The 22,700-nt window shown below is 35.6% G+C and overlaps 1 protein-coding gene across 5 annotated transcripts in view; it reads left to right on the top strand.

Annotated features, from left to right (window-relative positions):
• The window catches only part of FBXW7 (F-box and WD repeat domain containing 7), a 171,381-nt gene extending 151,084 nt beyond the window's left edge, over positions 1-20,297 (top strand). For all 5 annotated transcript variants that reach the window (XM_019722716.2, XM_019722739.2, XM_019722723.2 and 2 more), the window contains 8 exons: positions 3,530-3,664; positions 8,588-8,711; positions 10,641-10,777; positions 11,737-11,850; positions 13,092-13,273; positions 15,244-15,469; positions 17,117-17,327; positions 18,385-20,297. In XM_019722716.2, the coding sequence (XP_019578275.1) occupies positions 3,530-3,664; positions 8,588-8,711; positions 10,641-10,777; positions 11,737-11,850; positions 13,092-13,273; positions 15,244-15,469; positions 17,117-17,327; positions 18,385-18,653 (1,398 nt within the window). In that variant the 3' untranslated portion in view covers positions 18,654-20,297. The remainder of the gene's footprint in view (positions 1-3,529; positions 3,665-8,587; positions 8,712-10,640; positions 10,778-11,736; positions 11,851-13,091; positions 13,274-15,243; positions 15,470-17,116; positions 17,328-18,384) is intronic.
• Positions 20,298-22,700: the final 2,403 nt, after the last annotated feature.

Raw genomic sequence — 22,700 nt, forward strand, 5'->3', positions numbered from 1 at the left:
CAAGAAACCTTGTTGTATGAGGAAGAGTTGAAGAAAGCCATCTATTTAGCCAGAGTTTAAGGGAAAATGTTGTGTCTAACATTTTGAAGACTTCCGTATAAAAATGCAATCAGGCTGATTCTTGGTTTTTTCAGAAAATAAAACCTGGATCATATTCTTTGAGTCAGATTTTGATGTAAGTTGAACTTAACAATTAGAACTGACCCACAGTAGAATGGGAGATAGTTAAGTTCTCCACTCCTGGAACTGTTGAAACAGACGGGATAACATGTGCTGGAGGGACTAGAGAAGTGAGTTCTTTACCGCATGAGATTCAGGCAGAGTACCCTCCGAAGTCATAAGCTATGTATCTGATTGGGACCCTAAGGATCACCCAGGCGGTACTGGTTGGTTTCACTGCTGGTTTGTGACTCCCCTGCATCCAACCTGGATGAGTTGTTTATTTAAAACGCAAAATGTCCTCAGCCTCAGCTTGACCACTGAATCAGACCCTTTGATGGTGGGTTGTAGGACTCTGAGATTCTTGTATTCCTCATCCAGCATTCTTGGGAACCACTGGTCTGGCCCAAGCTCCTCATTACACAGGTGGGGTCTCCCACTCAGACTTCCACGTGGTTCCACAGTGCATTTGCTGGTGAAACCCAGGCCCCTGATTACAGTTTAGTGTTCCTGCTGGTCTTCCCTCCTACCTGCATTCTCTAATTACCTGAAATCAAATATCACTTTCACGGAGAATTCTGAAGTTTGCATTTGCACTTTTGTCCACAAATTAAATTTTGTTTCTCTTGAGCCTCTCTGAATTTGGAATGTTTTTCCAATCCCCTTCAAAATGTTCCTACATAACTTTACCATGAAAGACCAAACAAAGATGCTTTTTTCTTTTTCAGGACAACTGTTTTTCAGAACAAAAATAAAATAATTATTATCAGAATTATCCAACATTTTTGCAGATAAAGAAACTCAGGCTGCAGAGGTTAAATTATAACTTAATTAGTGGCAAATCTCCTCCAAAAGTTGGATTTTCTGATCCCCAATTCAGTGCTCTATCCACTATTCCTCATTAAAGGTTGGTGTGGATTGTTGTTATTTTGTTTTAATCTAGTTACTCATTGCAAGGTTTTTGAGTTAATACATACGTCCCTTGCTGCTAAACTATGTATGTCTACAAAATCTGGATACTGTCTTGGAACTAGACTAAGCGAGCAAGTTCTAGCAATATCCTCAAATATAAAGGGCAGAACCTCTCTGCAAAGATTTTGAGATAGTGCTGATGCACTATTTCTTGACTCTTTGGGGATTCTTTCATTTTTTTCAGCAAATATTTATAGGGCTAGGCCCTCCTTTGGACCTGGGATACGGTAGTTAACAAAACAGACAAAACACCTATTTTCGCAGAACTTACATTCTCGTCAGGAGAGGGAATTGGAACTGGTTTGGAAATTTTAGAAGGGTTGCCCAGAGAAGGTCTCAGAGAAAGACGGAGGGAAGCAAGCCATGTGGGCATCTAAGGAAGTAATGCTCCAGGGAACAGCAAGTGACAAGGCTCTGCAGCACAGCGTGCACGGTGTATTTGAGGCGCAGGAAGCGTGTCTATGGCTAAAGCAGAGTGAATGAGAGAAAGGAATAGGAAAGTAGAGCCTTGAGGCCAGCCTAAAGACTTTGGTTTTTACTTTGAATGAATTGGATCCTGAGAATTTTAAACAGAAGAGTGAGGAACTTAGCAGTATCACTCTGACTACTCCGTGTCGTAGGATAGAACAAGGAGGGCAAAGGTGGGAAGCTGGGAAACTGGGTAAGAGGTTATAGGAATAAACCAGGTGAGAGGTAATTGTAGCTCATACTAGTGTAGTAATACTCAGATTCTGGATCTATTTTGAAGTGTAAGGTCTTAGAATTCATTGATGGATCAGAACTATCTGCTGGTGAGAGTGAGGGAATCAAGCATGACACAAGAGTTTCTGGACTGAGCAACTAACAAAATTATATTAATTATACTGAAATACAGAGGATTGTGGACATGTATATTTGAAGAGAAAGATCATGGACATGTTAGGTTTCTATTCCATATCCAAGAATACGTGTTGAGTAAGCACTTTGATATACAGGTTTGGAGTTCATGGATGAAATCCAGGCTGGAGAGAGGAAAACTGCCTGTATGGTCCAGACCTTTGCTGGAACCATCTAAGAGATGTGAATTTAAGTAATTAGATTGTTGAGTGTGTCTGGTCAGTGGAAGGTCTCATTTACTATGTAGTTTGCAGCTTCTGTTACTAATCTTTATCAGTAAAGTGTCACAAAGTAACACCTAAATGTATGTATAATTTATGAGATATAATTAAAATTTTATTTGCCTTGTTAAATCAAATGTTATTTAAAACAAAGTATAAATATTGTTTAAAGTCTTAGAATCATTTTGCTAGGCAGCCATAATTTTTGCCATGGACTGAGACTATTCCTTAAATATGTAGAAATTTCTGACACAGTTTCTAATATTTACCTATCTGAATTAGTTATTTATGTTCTCTTCTGGTGTTTTTTCGTTCTGTACTCCATCCCTAAAATCCTTGATAAAAGATATTTTTACATCTGCTAGCAGTGTATTAATATTTTTTTATTCATTTCTTTTTAAAAAACAGTAATATTACATAGAAGAAAGAAAACATGTATACTATATTAAACATGTATACTATATTACCTTAACTTAGAAGTATTCATAGTAGCTATTAATGTGGTTAATTCATAAAGTATATAGAGTAGTTGTATATTGCAAGGTTTTTCACTATATTTTTACGATACAAGATTAACCCTAAATTACCCAAAACATTTCCAAAAATATTTTTAAAACAAGCATTGGTAAATGCAAAGGAGATGAAGGAGTTTACATTAAAAGTGACTTAATTGAAGCTGCATTTTAATCAAGTCAGTATAGTTATCCTTTACCCAGGATGGGTCTCTCCTTATCCGAGTGTCCATGAATCCTTGTAATATAGACAGAGAGGAACAACATATTATAAAAAACCACCCGAAATCTTGTGAGGAATGTAAATCAGTAAATCAGAGTTTATAGTGTTGATTATAATTGATCAGAGATGAGTGGAGATGGATCAATGTAAGTTGTCAAAGAGGTAAGTTCTGAACCAGGATTTGAAGCTATGTCAGGGAAACACAAAATAATCAAACTTCAAATTAACCCCCAAATTCCCTATTTGTTTAGTAACCCAAACTGATGTTTCTGAATAAAATTTTGGTTTCTTAACCAGGAGCTTAGTGGTAGATGGATATAGAACAATTGTAATAATGTAATACAAGTATTTTTCTGTCAAAACCATGACTCTTTTTAAGCTTTTATAAAGTAAAGGTAGCTAGTAAATTTGATGAAACTAAATGATTATGACTTCAGTGACCTCTGGAGAAAATATCGTTCTCAGGAGCCCCTTTTAATTTTGCATGTAAATGTGGATCTTCTTTATGATTTCATAATTTGAGACATCTATTAAAATAATAACAATTTTGAATTCCTCTTCCATAGAGCTGGAGTGGACCAGAGAAATTGCTTGCTTTAGATGAACTTATTGATAGTTGTGAACCAACCCAAGTAAAACATATGATGCAAGTGATAGAACCCCAGTTTCAACGAGACTTCATTTCGTTGCTCCCAAAAGAGGTAAGGGTGATCAATTATAATTTTCACTGGGTGCTGTTTGAGACTATCTCAACAGCTACCATCTTTAACACATCGTCATCCTAATTACGGTATTCAGTATTGCCAGTTTAGCTCTTTAAGTAGTGTTAAAGAGGGCTGTAAATGATAACCTGCCGTGACTGAATACAATTTTCAGATGAAAGTATACTTACCTGTTTCTACCGCTGGAATAAGTCATATATAGGAGTAAGCTATTGAGTTTCATCAGTTTGATTATTTCTTTACCAAGGCTTTTTCCCAGGTTATTTGAAGCCCAAACTTTTGTTGTCTTGGTATGTTCATTATAATAATAGAGTTTTTTAAAATTCTGATTTTATTAAAAACAGTCATTTGTTTTCTTATTTTGTTGTTTGTTTATCCTAAGGCCCTTTGAGAATAACAGTTTTACGATTCTATTGAATTGTAGTTCTCGATCACTGACTTTGTGTAATTGTTATGAAATATATGGAATTTTACTTGTATGTCTTTTTCTACTAATCATCCCACTTCTCACCTCCCATTACACAACACACACACACACACACACACAATTACAGATTTCCCTTATGAATTGCATTCGTGTAGCATTTCTTTTGGAATTATTTATGCCCACTTGTTTTTATGTCTTTATGTAAACTGACACTTTTTAAATTGTGGTTTGATTATGATCATATGGGCATTCTTGACTGTATAAATGAGGCACAGTTTAGATGTAGTTTGTTATCGAAGCTATAGGCTTCATAGTTTCATCTTTGTCAGCAGATAATATACCATTCAGTAATGAATGTCACCATATTTTCACAAATGTTATGTGTGCCACTAATAATACGTCAGCTAAGAAAACAATATAAAACACTACTATACAATTGAAAATGATCGTGAAACTTCAAATTGAAGAGAAAAGGAGTCAGTTTTTTAGATAACCATTCTAAATATCCTAAGAGCATTAAAGATCCTCCCAATAATAATTTGGGTATGAATAAAACAATTTCGTTATATTTAATGTATGAAACTAAGCATAACTCCAAAAAAAAAAAAAAAAGCAAAGTGGAAAAAAACATCTTTATCCTGAAATGTTTCTTCTTTGGAGTGATTTTTTTAAAAATGACATTGTCCCAGAAAATATTTATTCTTGCTGGCTCATTCTAAAACTGAGTCCTTTGAATAGATGTGGCTTATGAAAGTGACATAAGCTTTTTTTTCTTCCCGAAGGATGTTAATCATAAGAAACACTTTTACAAGTATTTGACTGAAAGTGAATTTTTTCACCTTTGATATGTTCTTCATAGTTTCGCTTGATAGCCTCCTTATTTTAGAAGGTAGTATTTTGTTAAAAGACAGGCTTTCTCTTAGTCTAGTTTGTCCCCTTATGTCTAAGAATAATGAGGTGTTTTTTTTTTTTCTTTATTTGACTTTCCACTTCTTAACACACAAAAATGTAATTTAAAATGAGAAGAATATGAAAATATTTTTAAGAGTCTAAGAATGAAGCACAAATTATTGATAACCAGAGTAAATACAATGAAATATTTTGGGGGGTGGGGAGATTAAGTGTTCTTTTAAAGATTGCCTGAGGAAAAAAAAGTGAGGCTAGGTAAGAGAATGAGACTCAGCCTTGGCTTAGCATATCATCTATGCTTTTTGCTTTTTTTTCCAAATAGTAGAAAAAAATTTTTCTGTTTTGAAAAATGCTTTATTTTATATGTGGAGAAATAATGGTATAGTTCTAAATCCTTAAGGAAACGAATATTATCTCATCAGAAACTAAGTACTGTCATTTAACACATTTCTTTCATGACAGGAAATGGACGTATAGTAATTTTTTACAACTCCTTTCAACAGATCTCAAAGCTCTTTACCAACATTTACTTATTAATCTCAATAACCTTTACAAAAATCTCCCTAGTCTACATAGGAGGCTTGTGATAAACAACATTATCCTTGTTTTGTATGTAAATGTCAAGAAAAGCATAGTAATATATGATTTAGAACAAAACCTAAATTTTTAACGTAGGATCAGCCAATATTTTCTTCATTCTTTTTTTCTTTCACCAATTTAATCCACTGAAATAGCAATTCGAGAAGACTATCATCACTTTTTAAGTATAATATGGTGGACTTTTATATAGGTTGTAGAGCAATACAAAAAATAGCAACTCTCACTGAAATCACAAGTTTGGGCCAGGAGAAGGTAATTATCTGAAATGGCCTCAATTTAAGAGCTTCTGTGTTGTAGAAGTGGTCCCCAAGAAGAATTACTAATCTAGATTTTACCTTTAAGACAAATGAATTGAAAACTGCATTAACTACACCGTTGGACTTAGCTGCAAGAACTCTGTAATCCCCTACCATGGTGTGGTAGAGATGTAGTGTGGGACCATGCCCCCCCATCTACTGAGGAACCCCACATGACAAAACCTCGCTTCCTGTGAGGAATTGGTATACTTCTTCATAATGTACACTAAGAATTGTGTAACTAACTATTGTTCCTTTGTTGCTTGGTAGTTTCATTCAAAAACCATGTAAGATGTTGTTGCCAGCATATTTGTGTTTTACATTTTCCCTGATTTAAACCTTCTTTTCTGATGTATATTTTTTCCTGATTCTGATTTTTTGATGCATATTTTCTTATTTTGCTGTGTGTATTTTCTATAATGCCTAGATGTTTGATGGAACTGGCCAGATGTAAATACAAACATTTAATATGGTGAAGTTCATAATTGAGTTAGGGCCTTTTAATCACCATAATGAAGGAAATTTTACCTGTTGATTTTGGGATATACTTTTAAAAATTTAAGCTGCTCTGGATTTGTTTCCTAGCCTTTAAATTCCTTTGAATGTTTCTATAAATTACCTGATTTCTACTTCAGCTGGATAACTAAACCAAAGAGTAGACTTTTTCATACACTAAATATCTTGGGGATTACATAGTATCTCTTTTCCACAAATACAACTTTGTGCCTGATATTTCTATGTTAAATATCAATTTCACATGAGATATTAATAATATAGTGGTTTCACATTACTATTATACTAACACTAAGAAAACTTGCCTCGGTTTTGATTGATTGATAATTTCAAAATTAAGTGGCTTATGGAATATTCATGAAAAGCTACAATGTTGAGATATATATACATATATTTGTATATGTGTATGGATGTACACACATATACATAAATTGCTGAATATGACTTTTTTTATTTTAAATGACTCATTTTTATATGTGATAATGATCTTCTCTGACAGACCAAAAATAATTATTCCACAAAAAATTGCCCAGTATTTGTCAATAGTAGTATTAAATTGAATACTGACTAGTTGAAGTACTTTCTATATAGATTGTACTCAATTAATTTGTGGTTAAGGATGAACTCCATATATACAAAGTCATTGGGAAAGCATGGTTTATAATTTTTTGTTTTAGCATCAAAAAATAATTCAAATTGTGCTTTTACTCCCTTATATAATCCTTGGCCCTTTAAGTGATAGTTTGTTTTAATCCTTGTAATTTAATTTATATGAAAACTAAACTTTATCGTTTCTGTTTATTTTTATTTTTTTATTGCTCTGTTTAAATCATTTTTGTCCTAATATCATAATTTGAATTTCTGTGTGATTTTTTTGAGGCTAATTGAAGAAGCGTACTCAGAAGCTTTCATTCCCTTTTCCTTCTTTTTCCATTTCCTTTATTTATTTACATTGACTTTACACACTGAAAAAAAATGGATCGTTCGCGAGTATTGGAAACAAAATTTTAAAATCAGTGATATACCAAGAGCTAGCTCACATATACAACTCTTATCTCGCCCATCAAGAAAATCCCCTTAAGCAATGTAAAGTAATTAGAACCCAATTACATTTATATGTCTACGCAGTGGCTTAATGATTGTCCCCTTTTGTCATTTACAGTAAAAGGTGTAAATGTTTGAAAAGTTCATCATTGTGATAATAAGTACTTGTGATAAAGAACTATTACTTAACTATCAGAAGTGATCTAAAATCATACAACACAGAATATAAATAAATCTCATTTCTTATCTTAAGTCCTGTCTTCAATGAATTTACATTGTACTAGGGAGAGAAAAAGGCAAAATTTAAACAACTAATAAAGTAAAATAGATTAGATTAGATTAGATTAGATTAGATGAAATTCTTGAATTGAGACTCAACAGCAAAGGCAAGAGCAAGCTGGGGCCGTCCCGGTGGCTCAGGCGGTTGGAGCTCCATGCTCCTAACTCCGAAGGCTGCCGGTTCAATTCCAACAAGGGCCATGGACTCTCAACCACAAGGTTGCCAGTTCGATTCCTCGACTCCCGCAAGGGATGGTGAGGTCTGCCCCCTGCAACTAAGATTGAACTGGGCACCTTGAGCTGAGCTGCCACTGAGCTCCCATATGGCTCAGTTGGTTGGAGCATGTCCTCTCAACCACAAGGTTGCCAGTTCGACTCCCGCAAGGGATCATGGGCTGTGCCCCCTGCAACTAACAACGGCAACTGGATCTGGAGCTGAGCTGCTCCCTCCACATCTAAGACTGAAAGGACAACAACTTGACTTGGAAAAAGTCTTGGAAGTACACACTGTTCCCCAATAAAGTCCTATTCCCTCCCCCCCCCACCAAAAAAAAGGGCAAGAACAAGCTTTAATAAGCGTTCCTTGAAGAGGTTGAGGAGTTTAGTGGAGTGAAGTTCATAAAAACCAATACAGTGTTTGAGTTTTTAAAATCTGGTATATATTTGTTAAGATTAAATATTGGAAGCTACTGCCTTTCATAATTTTAGAAATTAGAACGCAGAATTATATTACATTTATCTATAAGTACTTCATCCTGTAGAGAATTAATTAGCTTATTATTTTTGTGTACTTCTTGTAAAAATATGGGTATACTATGCTTTTTCTTTTCATAGCTGGCACTTTATGTGCTTTCATTCCTGGAACCCAAAGACCTGTTACAGGCGGCTCAGACGTGTCGGTACTGGAGAATTTTGGCTGAAGACAACCTTCTCTGGAGAGAGAAATGCAAAGAAGAGGGTAAGGTTCAAAATTACATAGAGAAAATGTTTGTACTTTGAAAAAGCGATTCAAAACAAAGGTGATTCTGAAAACAAAGAGAAAAAATAAAAGTAAGAAGTCTTATGTGCAAGTAGAATAAAGTGGTGAATATATGAAAACAGAGAACTTAGGCAGCCTATCAGAGAACCAAGAATGAGTCTCCATTTGTATTCACCTACTTACATAAAATCCACATGTTATTCCACATGTTCAAATGAGCTAAATCTTGCAGCTAATGAACGCTATAACTACTAGCAAATGTATCTGATTTGCTTCCCAGTCTCTAGTAGAATTAATAAACAATGAAAAAGTCAAGCTGAGGATGATTTAAAGGAAACCCAAAGTAATATTAGCAATTAAATACTCAAATATTATATATTCTGTTTATTCCTTCCACACATATTTTTTGAATACCTCCTATGAACTAGACATTCGTAAATTCTATGGTTATACCGTGTTTCCCCGAAAATAAGACCGGGTCTTATATTAATTTTTGCTCAAAAAGACGCATTAGGGCTTATGTTCAGGGCATGTCATCCTGAAAAATCATGTTAAGGCTTATTTTCCGGTTAGGTCTTATTTTCGGGGAAATATGGTAGTAGTGAACTCCTGTTTTCTTCCTGTCATGGAGCTTAGGTTCTTGAAACCTTAAAGAAAAACGTTCCCTTAGTAGAGGAGTAGGTATCATTCATATGAAATAAAGCATTTTTTTTTTCCAGCAGGCACCCAGAAAAATAGTATTTTTGAAAAAAATGTAAAGATATTGTTTGCCTCTGACAAACAAAATTTTTGAGAAAGAATCTTAGAGCATGAGACAGATACTCCATAGGTCATCCTCTCCGTGGAGGTGACAGCTGAGTGGGGAGCACGGATGGTTAGTAAAGCTTGGAGGTGAAGAGCCAAGATACTTGGATTCCAGTTCTGCCTCTGCCCTGTCTGGTTTGGACTAAGCAGGGAAACCTCTTCTCAAGTGTCTGTATACACAAAGTGGGATTAATCATCCCTGCCTTGCCATCTTCTCTCATAGAATCATTATTTTCATGACTTTTTAAAAAATAATGGTAATATATACGTAACATAAAATTTATCATTTGAACAAGTTTAAGTGTACAGCTCAATGGCATTAAGTACATTCACATTGTTGTACAAGCATCACCACCGTCCATCTCCAGAACTTGTTCATCTTTCCCAGCTGAGATGACATACCGTTTACCCAAGGACACCCTGGGCCTCCTCCACCGACCCTGGCAACCACAATTCTGCTTTCTGTCTCTGAATTTGACAACCCTAGGTGCCTTGTATAAGTGGAATCATATGCTATTTGTGTTTTTGTGACTAGCTTATTTCATTTAGCATAATGTCTTCAAGTTTACCCATGTGGCAGATGTGTCAGAATATCTTTTTAAGGTTGATTGATATTCCATTGTATGCGTATACCACATTGTGTTGATCCACTCATCGATGGACACTTAGGTGGCTTCCACTTTTTGGCTATTATGAATAATGCTGCTCTGAACAAGGGTGTACAAATATCTGTTCGAGTTCCTGTTTTCAATACTTTTGGGTGTATATCCAAAAGTGGAATTGCTGGATCATATGTTTAATGTTTCTGAGGAGCCATCACAGTAGCTACACCATTTTATATTCCCACAAGTATCACACAAGGGTTCCAATTTCTGCACATCCTCACCAACATTTCATAGAATCATTTTGAGAAAAAAATGAAATAGTCAATATAAAAGAACGCTATACAGAATGCAAACATTGTTTTGTAATAATAATGTTAGAAATTGGACAATTTCCTTCATTTCGGTGGTTTGCAGTATAGGGGAAAATGAGATACATTATAAAATGTGTAATTTAAATTATTATTGAAGGCAATTATACTCTTTAACTCTTTAAAACTAGGTATTGATGAACCATTGCACATCAAGAGAAGAAAGGTAATAAAACCCGGTTTCATACACAGTCCATGGAAAAGTGCATACATCAGACAGCACAGAATTGATACTAACTGGAGGCGAGGAGAACTCAAATCTCCTAAGGTAACTACTCGTGCACAGGGTAATAGAAAGCATTAATCAGTGTTAGTACCTGGTGTGTTATTTTACTTCTTGGCAAGCTGTATATAACTTGGCACCTATCTCCTGTAGAAAGAAAACAATATATTTTTAAATAACTGAAAGTGTAATCAACAATATTCCTCTATAGCAAATTTCTCTAGTCTGACAACTAATTGTACTTAAATAAAAGATGAGTTGAGCTGCATGTAGTTCTATCTTGTAAATTAAAATTTCTGTATATCCTGTTGAATTTTGTCATATCCACTTCTACCCTAAGAATTGGCTCCCTCTCTGACCTCTCTGACCACATGCTCTGGACATGATTTTTGAGGCATGCCCATGTTTTGGAATTTTTTTGGTGGCTTTTGTGTGTTTTATTTTTATAAATGTAAGTATTATTCTGACTTTTATAAGATTTCAAATATATAAAGAATGGCAAACATGCTTGAAATTCTTCCATATATATATTTATAAGTGAAAAAACAACTTGGAGAGACACTGTTCTATTACTGTGTATACATTAAAACAGTCTTCTTTTGTTTTAAGTTTTAAAAGTTGATAAATATTACTCCGATCTTCCTAGTTAATTGTTTTTGTGTGTCACAATTGCAAAACTTAGATGCATAGTCTCTTGGTTAGAACAGATAAAATAGATAATTATAAAATATATTTGTGTTTGAACCATCTTTATGTCTTGACTCAGTAAAATTTTAATAGTTGATGTCTCAAGTATAAATAATAGAATATGAAACAGTAAAATGTTTACTACTTGATTCATCAGCCAGGAATGATAATGCTTCATATTTCATATAAATTTTAATTCTAGACATAGACTACAGATTACTGTTCCTATTAATGTCTTCATTTTTCTTTTCACCAGTATTTAAAAAAATAATAATTTAATAGCATATTTCTAACCTGTACGTACGTCTGTCTTGAAGGTGCTGAAAGGACATGATGATCATGTGATCACATGCTTACAGTTTTGTGGTAACCGAATAGTTAGTGGTTCTGATGACAACACTTTAAAAGTTTGGTCAGCAGTCACAGGCAAAGTAAGTACTTCTTTCTGCACTTCAGAAAGTCACCGTTTTGTGTATATCTTTGCAAGGATCAATCAGTGAAAACGAAAAACAAAAACAAAAAACAAGAATTCATTTTTGACCCTAGCTTACTTTTATAATTAATATCAGAGCTTCTACTTTAGCATCATCTTCCTTGGCACAAAGATGACATTTATCAGGATAGGGGTGTCATTAGTTTCTTCTTCCTTTAATTTGTCTTATCTTTGTGAGGGAACTATTTTAAGATTTTGTAGATGTGCTTTCTGTTTTTCTTGTCTAAGTTTTTACCACCTTTTTAACCATCTAAATTTTATCTCCTTCCTTTCTAATCTTTTTCCAAAAATATCATTGAGGGATATTTGTTTTTTCTTGTAAACTGCTTTGTTGATAACCTACTTACAGTTTAGAAGTTAGATAAATTATGTTAATTTAGACTTATGTCAAACCCTGTGAGGTGGAAGTTAAGCAGACTAGGTATTTAAATAGGAGTTTGAAGACCAAAGCAGTCCCAGCAGTTTCACTGCATACAATATTATACTTGACTGGTTCTCTAGTGAATACTAATATTTAGAGAATATTTTCATGAATTAAATAATCGACCACCTAAAAAATAATGGAAGAAAGTGTTGGGGGAGAATGCCTATCTTTTAAAATGTCTTATAGCTTGTTGATTCTTGGGCAAGAATCTTCTGAATATTCCAGTCAGATGTTACAATTTTTAAAAGCAGCTTCATATTTCCATAGTTTAATGTTAGTTTTGGATTGACTTCAGGGCTTTAATGTCTGTCTTTACTTGTCTAGAAGTACCTTGCCTGGCTTCTAACTACTGCCTTACGGCAGATTCAGATGAAATGTGGTATGTAGCCACACCCAACACTGTTGGAATTCTTTCATCGAATCCATTCCCATGGATGAAACCAAGTTGTAATTTTAGTATTAGTTCATCAAAGAGGCCAGGCTAGAGCTTTCCTACCTTAGTGAGAAATGTTTACTTTCTACCTACTTGTTCCTCAATTGTGTGTTCCTGTATAATGTGTAATGCTACTAAATAAACAAAGCAATAGGTAATGATGGAGTCATGTTATAGTGATGTGAAAAATTATTTTCTGATAATGCCAAACAATCAAATTGAGTAAATAACCTTACTCCAAATTTTAATGAGTTACTGATTTAATGTTATTTAAATCATTTTTCTTTCTACCCAAAAGTAATCATCTTAAGTGTTTTTCCAGTGTCTGAGGACATTAGTGGGACATACGGGTGGAGTATGGTCATCACAGATGAGAGACAACATCATCATTAGCGGATCTACAGATCGGACTCTGAAAGTGTGGAATGCAGAGACTGGAGAATGTATACACACCTTATATGGGCATACTTCCACAGTGCGCTGTATGCATCTCCATGAAAAAAGGTGAGGGAAAATCCCTAGTGCTTGGGAATCCTTCCTCTGTCACTTGTGAATTTGGGGCCTTTTGTGTAGCGTTCAGCTGGTATAATATTTCCTTTGTCTAATAAAAAGATAGTGATAATGTGCTCAAATTAGGCTTTAATTATTAGATTTCAGATGTTTCTATACTAGGAAAGCTGTAGTGTTTTGGCTTAAAATTGGGGGGTTGTCTTTAAATTTCTTCCTCAATTATTAGTGTTGTTGGCTTCCTCCTTGAAACTACTCTCTAATCTTATTTATTGTTCTACATCTTTGATGACTCATCATCTTCAAAAAAATCGTTTTCTCTCTCTTTTTTGTTTTTGCTATTCATATTTCTGCTAGTGGGACAAATGCAGTTATTCAAAGCTTCAAGTCGCCAAGTCTTTTTAAGACTCCATCGTATCCCCTATATCTAGGCAAAAGCTGAAGCCTGTGGTCTTTAATTTCTTCTCTCATTACCTATCACCTGAACTACGGACATAGGTTTCACACTTGGTTGTCTCACCTTGTACACAGCTGACAGAACTCTCTAATTATGGTCATGTCCCTGCCCTTTGGAAACCTTCTGTTGCATACCGAATTAAGGACAAAAGCCTCAATCCAGTTTTCAAAATACTCAGCCAAACCAGACTGCTTGCTTTTCTCTTTTCAGTGCCTTTGCTGTTGGTTTTACCTCCTCCTACAAAGCCCTCCTATTAAAGTCTTTCCGTCTTCTATATTGGCATGTCTTCATGGTACCTCTGTTAAACAAATGCGATTGCTACTTCATTTGTCAAATGAGGTCTTTGTGAAGAGTCCTTACAGTGAATCCACTCCAATCTTTACCTTTAATTCTGTCCACAGCATCGTTTCTACTAAGAACCATTACATTAAGCAGATTTCACACTAGATTGGTAATATGTGAAGAAAGGTACCTTCTCATTTGTAATTTGAGTCTACTTTGAACAGTATGCTCTACTATTAAAATTTGGGGTGTTGGTATCAGGAGACCTTGCATTTCAGTTTGCACTATGTTCTGACTTAAATCTCTCAATGCTTTCCGCTTTCTACTCTTCCAAATGTGGAAAGTATTGCTTTTCTTTATCTCTTAGTCATGACATGAAGATACCCGAGTTTTCAGCTCTCCTTTGTAATCCAAAGGTGATTGCAGTATTTGTATCACCTTGGTCTTCAGAAGAATATAACTTTAATGTAGGGCCAAATTTTTAAGGGACTTCTGTTGCCTCTACATATGTATCTTCTAAAATCTGTATATCTTAATGCCCCCATAGCCTGCTGAATATTTATAAATCTAAACATATGCAGCCTTTGAGGACATGTTTAAAACTGGTTGATTTTACTAGAATATATGGTGTAAAGCATATATTGTTAGCTGTTTAACTTCAAAATTCTGATTTGTTTTGTTGAATAGTCTATTGATTTTTTTTCCGTAATCACAAAGGGAATATGTGTTCATAATCAAAATTTGGGAAATGGCAGGAAGAATAAAAATAATTTTAATTTTTCAAAATACTGCCACCCACAGTTCTCCCATTAACGTCTTCTACATAGTATATACATTAACATTTTATTTCTAAAATTTAAGCTCTTATTGTGTATATTTAGAGCTTGTTGGTTTTGCTGCTGCTGCTGTTGCCACTGCTGCTTCTTTTGCTTCTTTTTCCAATATAGCACAGTGGTTTTCAAACTGTTCCACAGAACCCCAAGGATCTACTTGATTTTTCTTAGGTGGGGGAACCAAACAGGCAGAATTCTAGGCTTCCCAACTTCCCATCCCAGAGTAACTCAACTTTTTTATGTTTATATATCAAGTTTTTACATAGGATTTCTTTGCGAACAGGTGTCCCTGCTTAAGAAAAGAGAAAAAAGTTTATCTAACCACAGACTTTATATATCATATTTTCCCACGTTATTAAAAATTGTAATACTTTTTTTTGTTTTCCCTCCTACAGAGTTGTTAGCGGTTCTCGAGATGCCACTCTTAGGGTTTGGGATATTGAAACAGGCCAGTGTTTACATGTATTGATGGGTCATGTAGCAGCAGTCCGCTGCGTTCAGTATGACGGCAGGAGGGTTGTTAGTGGAGCATACGATTTTATGGTGAAGGTGTGGGACCCAGAGACTGAAACCTGTCTACACACGCTGCAGGGGCACACTAATAGAGTCTATTCATTACAGGTAAGAGATCGTATCTTCCCCTGTCTTTCAGATGCTCTACTGATGAGTCATCAGAGAGTTCTGCTCAGATAACCACTGTCAAATTGTGGCTTCAGTGCAATCCAGGAAAGATGAATCAAATTATCCTTCTGTTTACACATACTTGAAAATTGGCATGAAGAAAGCATAGACTTTGAAATTATTTATGTGATTTGTTTCAGCTTTTCAGTGATCCATTTTTCCCTCTAAAACACAAATATTTGTCTTGGAACCTGGGACTTTGGAGCCCTAAGTTTTGCTCTATTAATGAATGGGTAGATAGTCTCATGTGAGAATAACCCAATTTTAATAAACTCCTTAGCAGAGGATTAATTTGGCCAAAAGCTGCCCCTTTGCCTTGATAGCTGAAAGCTGATGGACCATGTAATTGTGATTCCATCCCCATTCTAAGTGGAAGGTGGGGCCATTCTGCATCAAGCTGCTCTGCTCTCCCAGGGCTGCTGAGCTGTAGTCACAGAGAAGTAAATTGGACTAAATTGATGTTTTTGTTTACATTTAAAGTTGAGGTCCTTGAGTAAATTGCCACATTTTGAGGTAAATAACTGGATTAATAGCAAGTTTAGAAAATGGGTTTCATTTTATTTTCTGAAAGACAGAATTTCAACTCAAAAACGTGTCCTTTTATTTTTATAGTTTATTTACCAGGTACTACTGCCCATTAGCAATCAGCCAGTTAGTACAGAGTCCTGGTACTGGCAGCTCTGTTCTTGGGGTATTTGTTTCTTAATTGATGGAATACTGTCTATGTCATGAAATATTGACACATGATAAAGATGTTTATTAACTTAGAAAAGGTTATGAATTTGGAGGAGAGGGAATTGGTTGCAGTTGTTTTTGTTTTGTGATATGCTCAGAACCTTAACGAATATAATATTCTCATTTAAATAAACTGTTCAATTGAGAAAAGAGGTAGCAACATTATTTCCCATCTGGGAATTAATAGATGTTTATTGACTTTTGGTGAAGCTGCGAAACAAGAAAAGAGATGCTATATATCTTGCTTTTGTTATCAAAATGCCACCTTTTCTAATTCCAGATGTAATTATCTATTGGCACATTTCCTAATTAGCATGAGGTTATTGTAAATGAAATTTTTATTGTACATACAATTTTCAGTGGAACTTTTAAACATCATGAAAGTTATCTCTAGACCTTTCCATGCCTTAGGTGTTGATATACACACCTTTTATCACAAGCTATATCAGTAGTTTCAACTTCCTGTTGGAAAGTAAAACTCAAATGGTAATCCTTACTGAATTTTCCATAGTGTGTAGCTACTATGTGTGTCAGACAATCTGAAAATAATATTTCCATTTTAGGTGTTTTTTCTTTTTAATTGTTTCTGCATCTAGTTTGAAGCCACTGGCCATTAAAAATGAACATTTCTAGTTTGAAGCCACTGGCCATTAAAAATGAACATTGTGGGTAGAAGCTTCTGAGAGCATGCACTGTAGTTGCTTAATTACATGCAGTTTATCCTAGTACCTCATTCCGTTCCTGACATTTCCTGTTTCCCATGCTCTGCTCCATTCCCCCATTAGGATTAAGGTCAGTAAATAATATCAAGAATGTCTACACTGCTCATCTAATAAACTGTGTCTGTTGTAGTTTGATGGCATCCATGTGGTGAGTGGATCTCTTGATACATCAATCCGAGTTTGGGATGTGGAGACAGGGAATTGCATTCACACGTTAACAGGACACCAGTCGTTAACCAGTGGAATGGAACTCAAAGACAATATTCTTGTCTCTGGGAATGCAGATTCTACAGTTAAAATCTGGGATATCAAAACAGGACAGTGTTTACAAACATTGCAAGGTGAGTTTTGCCTACCCACCTTTAGTCGTGTTTGTTAACAATTAGACCGTGAGTCAAGAGAAAGAATTACCCTCAGATAAAATGAAAATGCGTATTTTGGATAAGTTCATGAGCATTTCCACTCTGACTTAACAAAACTAGGCTACCATTGAGACAGTGTTTTAAATTGTGTTTTTAATATAAAATTGTTTCATCCCTTTCTGCCTGTACGTTTAACTCTCACTAACCTTAAAGAATAATGTGAAGAAAGACCTTGGCTATATCACAGAAGCAGTACTCTCATTTTATTTTTTCAGTGATCATTTTATTTTGAGTTCGTAGTCCAATTTAAAATTAAAGAGCTGTCTTGCTGGGGAAAAACCCAAGAGCTTCTCTAATCTGATAGAAAATTGCTTTGGCTTCAACTAAGACCCTTAACCATCTGCTTAACTAGAAGGAGGGGAAGGAATGATGGTGCCCAAACAGCTAAAGAAAATGTGAGAGCCACTATTATTAAATGAGGCACAACAGTGTTAACTTCTTAAGTCATGATTAACTTCTTTTTATTGCTGATAGCCCTTAGAAAGTGTTTTGTTTTGTTTTCTTCAGTGAGGCTGTATTACAGCTTTTTACTTATTGGTTTTGTCTTTTCCTCAGAGTTTTGGAATAGTGTTCATTCAGCCTTTGCCCCTGACTGGTCAGTTCCAAGTGGTAGGGCTACAATAGATGTCTTATGATTGTTTGTCCATCAGCAGAATACATGAAGCTGGACTATGTCATCACCAAGAAAAGCTCTCGTTCCTCCATCCAGAAACCAGAATGTGTGCCTGGTAGCTAACCAAGCTTCTTGGAAGACAAAACTCTTGAAAATTAATGTTTCAGTTACAGACAGCTACCAGATTTTCTCACATCCCTGCTTAAATACTTATATACTCAGAATACAATTCCTAAATATGTGACATTTTAAATATTTCATTTATTGTACCTCCTAATAACATAGAAGTCTACAAATTACAATGTAACTAACCCATAGCCATTATTTCTAAGCAGTAATGAAATTCGTCTGGTTCTTGCCTAGGTCCCAACAAGCATCAGAGCGCTGTGACCTGTTTACAGTTCAACAAGAACTTTGTAATTACCAGCTCAGATGATGGGACTGTAAAACTATGGGACTTGAAAACGGGCGAATTTATTCGAAATCTAGTCACATTGGAGAGTGGGGGGAGTGGGGGCGTTGTGTGGCGGATCAGAGCCTCGAACACAAAGCTGGTGTGTGCGGTCGGGAGTCGGAATGGCACTGAAGAAACCAAGCTGCTGGTGCTGGACTTTGATGTGGACATGAAATGAAGAGCAGAAAAGATGAATTTGTCCAAAAGTGTAGGCGATAATCCTCCCTGCCCTTCCCCCGGGGGAAAAAAAAAAAAGAAAAAAAAAAAAAGGAAAAGAAAAAGAAAAAAAAAAATCCCTTGTTCTCAGTGGTGCAGGATGTTGGCTTGGGGCAACAGAGTGAAAAGACCTACAGACTAAGAAGGAAAAAAGGAAGAGATGACAAACCGTAACTGACAAGAGAGGCGTCTGCTGTCTCATCACATAAAAGGCTTCACTTTTGACTGAGGGCAGCTTTGCAAAATGAGACTTTCTAAATCAAACCAGGTGCAATTATTTCTTTATTTTCTTCTCCAGTGGTCATTGGGCAGTGTTGATGCTGAAAGTTACAGGTTCTGCGGGCCTGTTCTTTTACCACTGAGACCTAGAAAGGAGCTGCAATAACATCAAAACAAGTACTGGTTGACTTTCTAATTAGAGAGCATCTGCAACAAAAGTAATTTTCTGGAGTGGAAAAGCTAAAAAAAAAAATATTACTGTGAATTGTTTTTGTACAGTTATCATGAAAAGCTTTTTTTTTTTTCTTTTTTTTTTTTTTTGCCAACCATTGCCAATGTCAATCAATCACAGTATTAGCCTCTGTTAATCTATTGACTGTCGCTTCCACATACACTCTTCAATGCATATGTTGCTCAAAGGTGGCAAGTTGTCCTGGGTTCTGTGAGTCCTGAGATGGATTTAATTCTTGATGCTGGTGCTAGAAGTAGGTCTTCAAATATGGGATTGTTGTCCCACCCCTGTACTGTACTCCCAGTGGCCAAACTTATTTATGCTGCTAAATGAAAGAAAAAAAGCAAATTATTTTTTTTTATTTTTTTCTGCTGTGACGTTTTAGTCCCAGACTGAATTCCAAATTTGCTCTAGTTTGGTTACGGAAAAAAAGACTTTTTGCCACTGAAACTTGAACCATCTGTGCCTCTAAGAGGCTGAGAATGGGAGAGTTTCAGGTAATAAAGAGTGAAGTTTGCCTGCAAGTAAAGAATTGAGAGTGTGTGCAAAGCTTATTTTCTTTTTATCTGGGCAAAAATTAAAACACATTCCTTGGAACAGAGCTATTCCCGCCTGTTCTGTGGGGAAACTTTTCTTTTTGAGGGCTGTGGTGAATGGATGAAAGTACAAAATAAAACTGACAAAATATTTTAAAAATATATAAAACACAAAGTTAAAATAAAGTTGCTGGTCAGTCTTAGTGTTTCGCAGTATTTGGGAAAACAACTGTTACAGTTTTATTGCTCTGAGTAACTGACAAAGCAGAAACGACTCAGTTTTTGTAGTAAAGGCGTCACATGCAAACAAACGAAATGAATGAAAAAGTCAAATGGTTTGCCTCATTCTCCAAGAGCCACAACTCAAGCTGAACTGTGAAAGTGGTTTAACACTGTATCCTACGCGATCTGTTTTTCCTCCTCCTGTTTATTTTTTTTGTTTGTTTTATTTATAGTCTGATTTAAAACAATCAGATTCAAGTTGGTTAATTTTAGTTATGTAACAACCTGACATGATGGAGGAAAACAACCTTTAAAGGGATTGTGTCTATGGTTTGATTCACTTAGAAATTTTATTTTCTTATAACTTAAGTGCAATAAAATGTGTTTTTTCATGTTAGTATGCCTGTTTCTTCCACTGTGGTACTAATGCTTCATTATAAATATTTGGGGTTTGTTTCTAATATTTGAAAGAGCAGAGTCTTGGTTTCTTTGCATACCATGTAGTGTGAGATAGAAATCAATATTTTCTGGCCTCTTTCTACAGCTAAACTAAGAATAATGTGCTGCAAATGCAGATTTTATCTCTCTCCTTAGACTCTAAAGGAGGACACGCCACTCTGCTTCTCTCTATGTTACATTGGGATGTATACATACAAAATCTGGGTCCCTTGAAGAGTTATATAACTTTTGTGATAGTAACAACTGGGATTCCTATAAAAAGTTCATTTTTAAAATTGGGCCACATATTGCGTACTTACCAGGAACTTTCCATGCGTTCTCTGTGATGTTCCCACCATCCCTGCGAAATAAGTACAGTAAGTCCTCATTTAACAACGTCAATACTTCTGCAACTGGAAGTGAACCAACATGTGATGAAGACCTTTTTACCACGTGGTAACTGATATAAACAGCAGTTAAGTTCTTTGGCATCTGGTCAATGTTAGAACAGTGACATTGAGCAAAAACAACGTTCTTCGAGGACCTGCTGTACTATTACCTCCATTTCAAATACGACGGCACAACTGTGGCTCAGATGGGTTAGGTGATTTGTCAGAAGTCAGGTAACTAGCAGAGCACCAGAGTTGCTTTAAGAAGAAAGAAACCTAGAATTTTTACAAGCTAAGGCAAGGTTTTAGAAAAAAATAAGTCATTTTTGTGGTGCTTTTAGGCTCTTCTGTCACTGTTTTATTTAATACATCCAATACAAGCGAGAGAAAAAAATGAAGTCCGTTATTCAAATTATATAGCCTCCCAAATAGCAGGTTCTCCCTCCCTGCTCTTCTGTGTGTGTGTGTGTGTGTGTGTGTGTGTGTGTGTGTGTGTAAAATCTCTAGTAGTCTCAACTATCCAAGCCATAGATAAAATCTAAAACTTAAAAATGGACGTTATTTAATGAACAGATTTCTCACAAAGTGTATGTTCTTTATTCATAGGGCAGCAATTCTTGGGCTTCACTCTCACCAAACTACTAAATCAGAACAGCTAGGAGAGGGACCCAAGAATCTGTATTTCACCTAGCTCACCAGGTGAGTTACGGACACAACTTTCAGAACCGCTGCCTTAGATACTGTCACAGTATGTTTGGTTATTTGGTTTATTAGTCCACAGCACACTGCAGGCATGAGAAGCTAAAGGAAAAGACAGAAAAACTACATAAACACAAGGCAAAAATCATATTCGGCCATGAAGTGCAGGGGCGACCAGCTCGCCTGCGTTAGGGTAGCCAGGCCAGAGCCCAGAGCCGCTACTGCTGTTCGCACTGAAGACTCTGAATGATCAGGAAAAAGTGGTGGTTCTGTTTGATAGTCTTAAAACTGCTTCATTTTTCATAATATAAATGTGGCTTCACTGTAATATAATGAAAGAAAAACATCACTTCAAAATAAATGTACATTATAGGCGAGAATGAGTTATCAGGCTATGCAGACAAATAAGCCCGGATTCAAGTTCCAGTTCTTCTAATACTACTTTCTAGTTATGAAACCTTCATCGATTTTTTTGACCTGTGTTTCCTCAACTAGGATGTAGAGAATACCCACTTCCTAAGGTTATTGCAGGGATTAAATGAAATGTTATGAAGCATATAGCACACTAGTGGTACTTCGAGTTCAATAAGTGGTAGCTACTATTAAAACTTTTAATAAAATAGACCCAGATAATTGTAACTTTTCTATATTTGGGAACAGTTGAACGTGTTCATGACTCATTGACGTATGGAATAAAAATAGCATTTCTCTATATATAGTAATTTATATTTTTTAAAATGGAGTCACATAAATCTCTAATTTGAGTTTTATAGAAACCTTGTAGGACAGACTGGTAATGGGGCACCTAATGGTGATTTTTGTGTATACTTAGGTGTTCATTAAATATTATTTTATGAATAATCTCTATTACAGTGGATCTGTTCCTAAAAGGAAAATGTTGAGCTCATTCTAAAGAAATTACTGTCATTAGAGTAAGAAAGGTAACGCAGGGAACCCTGCTTTGTGGCCTCCTTAATGAAGAAATTCACCTTATATAACTGAATTTTTAAATTTTCCTATCAGAATATAGGCAGTACCCACATTTAGATGTCACAAGTTCCCAAAGATCAAACATTGCCTGAAACTAAAGCTAAAATTAGGACACAAAAGTAACCCATAAACGCCCGTAGCAGGTGCTCAGTTGTATTGAACAAAGGGAGTTCTCCCTCTCTCCCTCTCCCTCTCCCTCTCCCTCTCCTCCCTCTCCCTCTCCCTCTCCCTCTCCCTCTCCCTCTCCCTCTCCCTCCTCCCTCTCCCTCTCCCTCTCCCTCTCC

Source organism: Rhinolophus sinicus, linkage group LG07, assembly GCF_036562045.2.
Source record: "Rhinolophus sinicus isolate RSC01 linkage group LG07, ASM3656204v1, whole genome shotgun sequence".
Taxonomy (NCBI): Eukaryota; Metazoa; Chordata; class Mammalia; order Chiroptera; family Rhinolophidae; genus Rhinolophus; species Rhinolophus sinicus.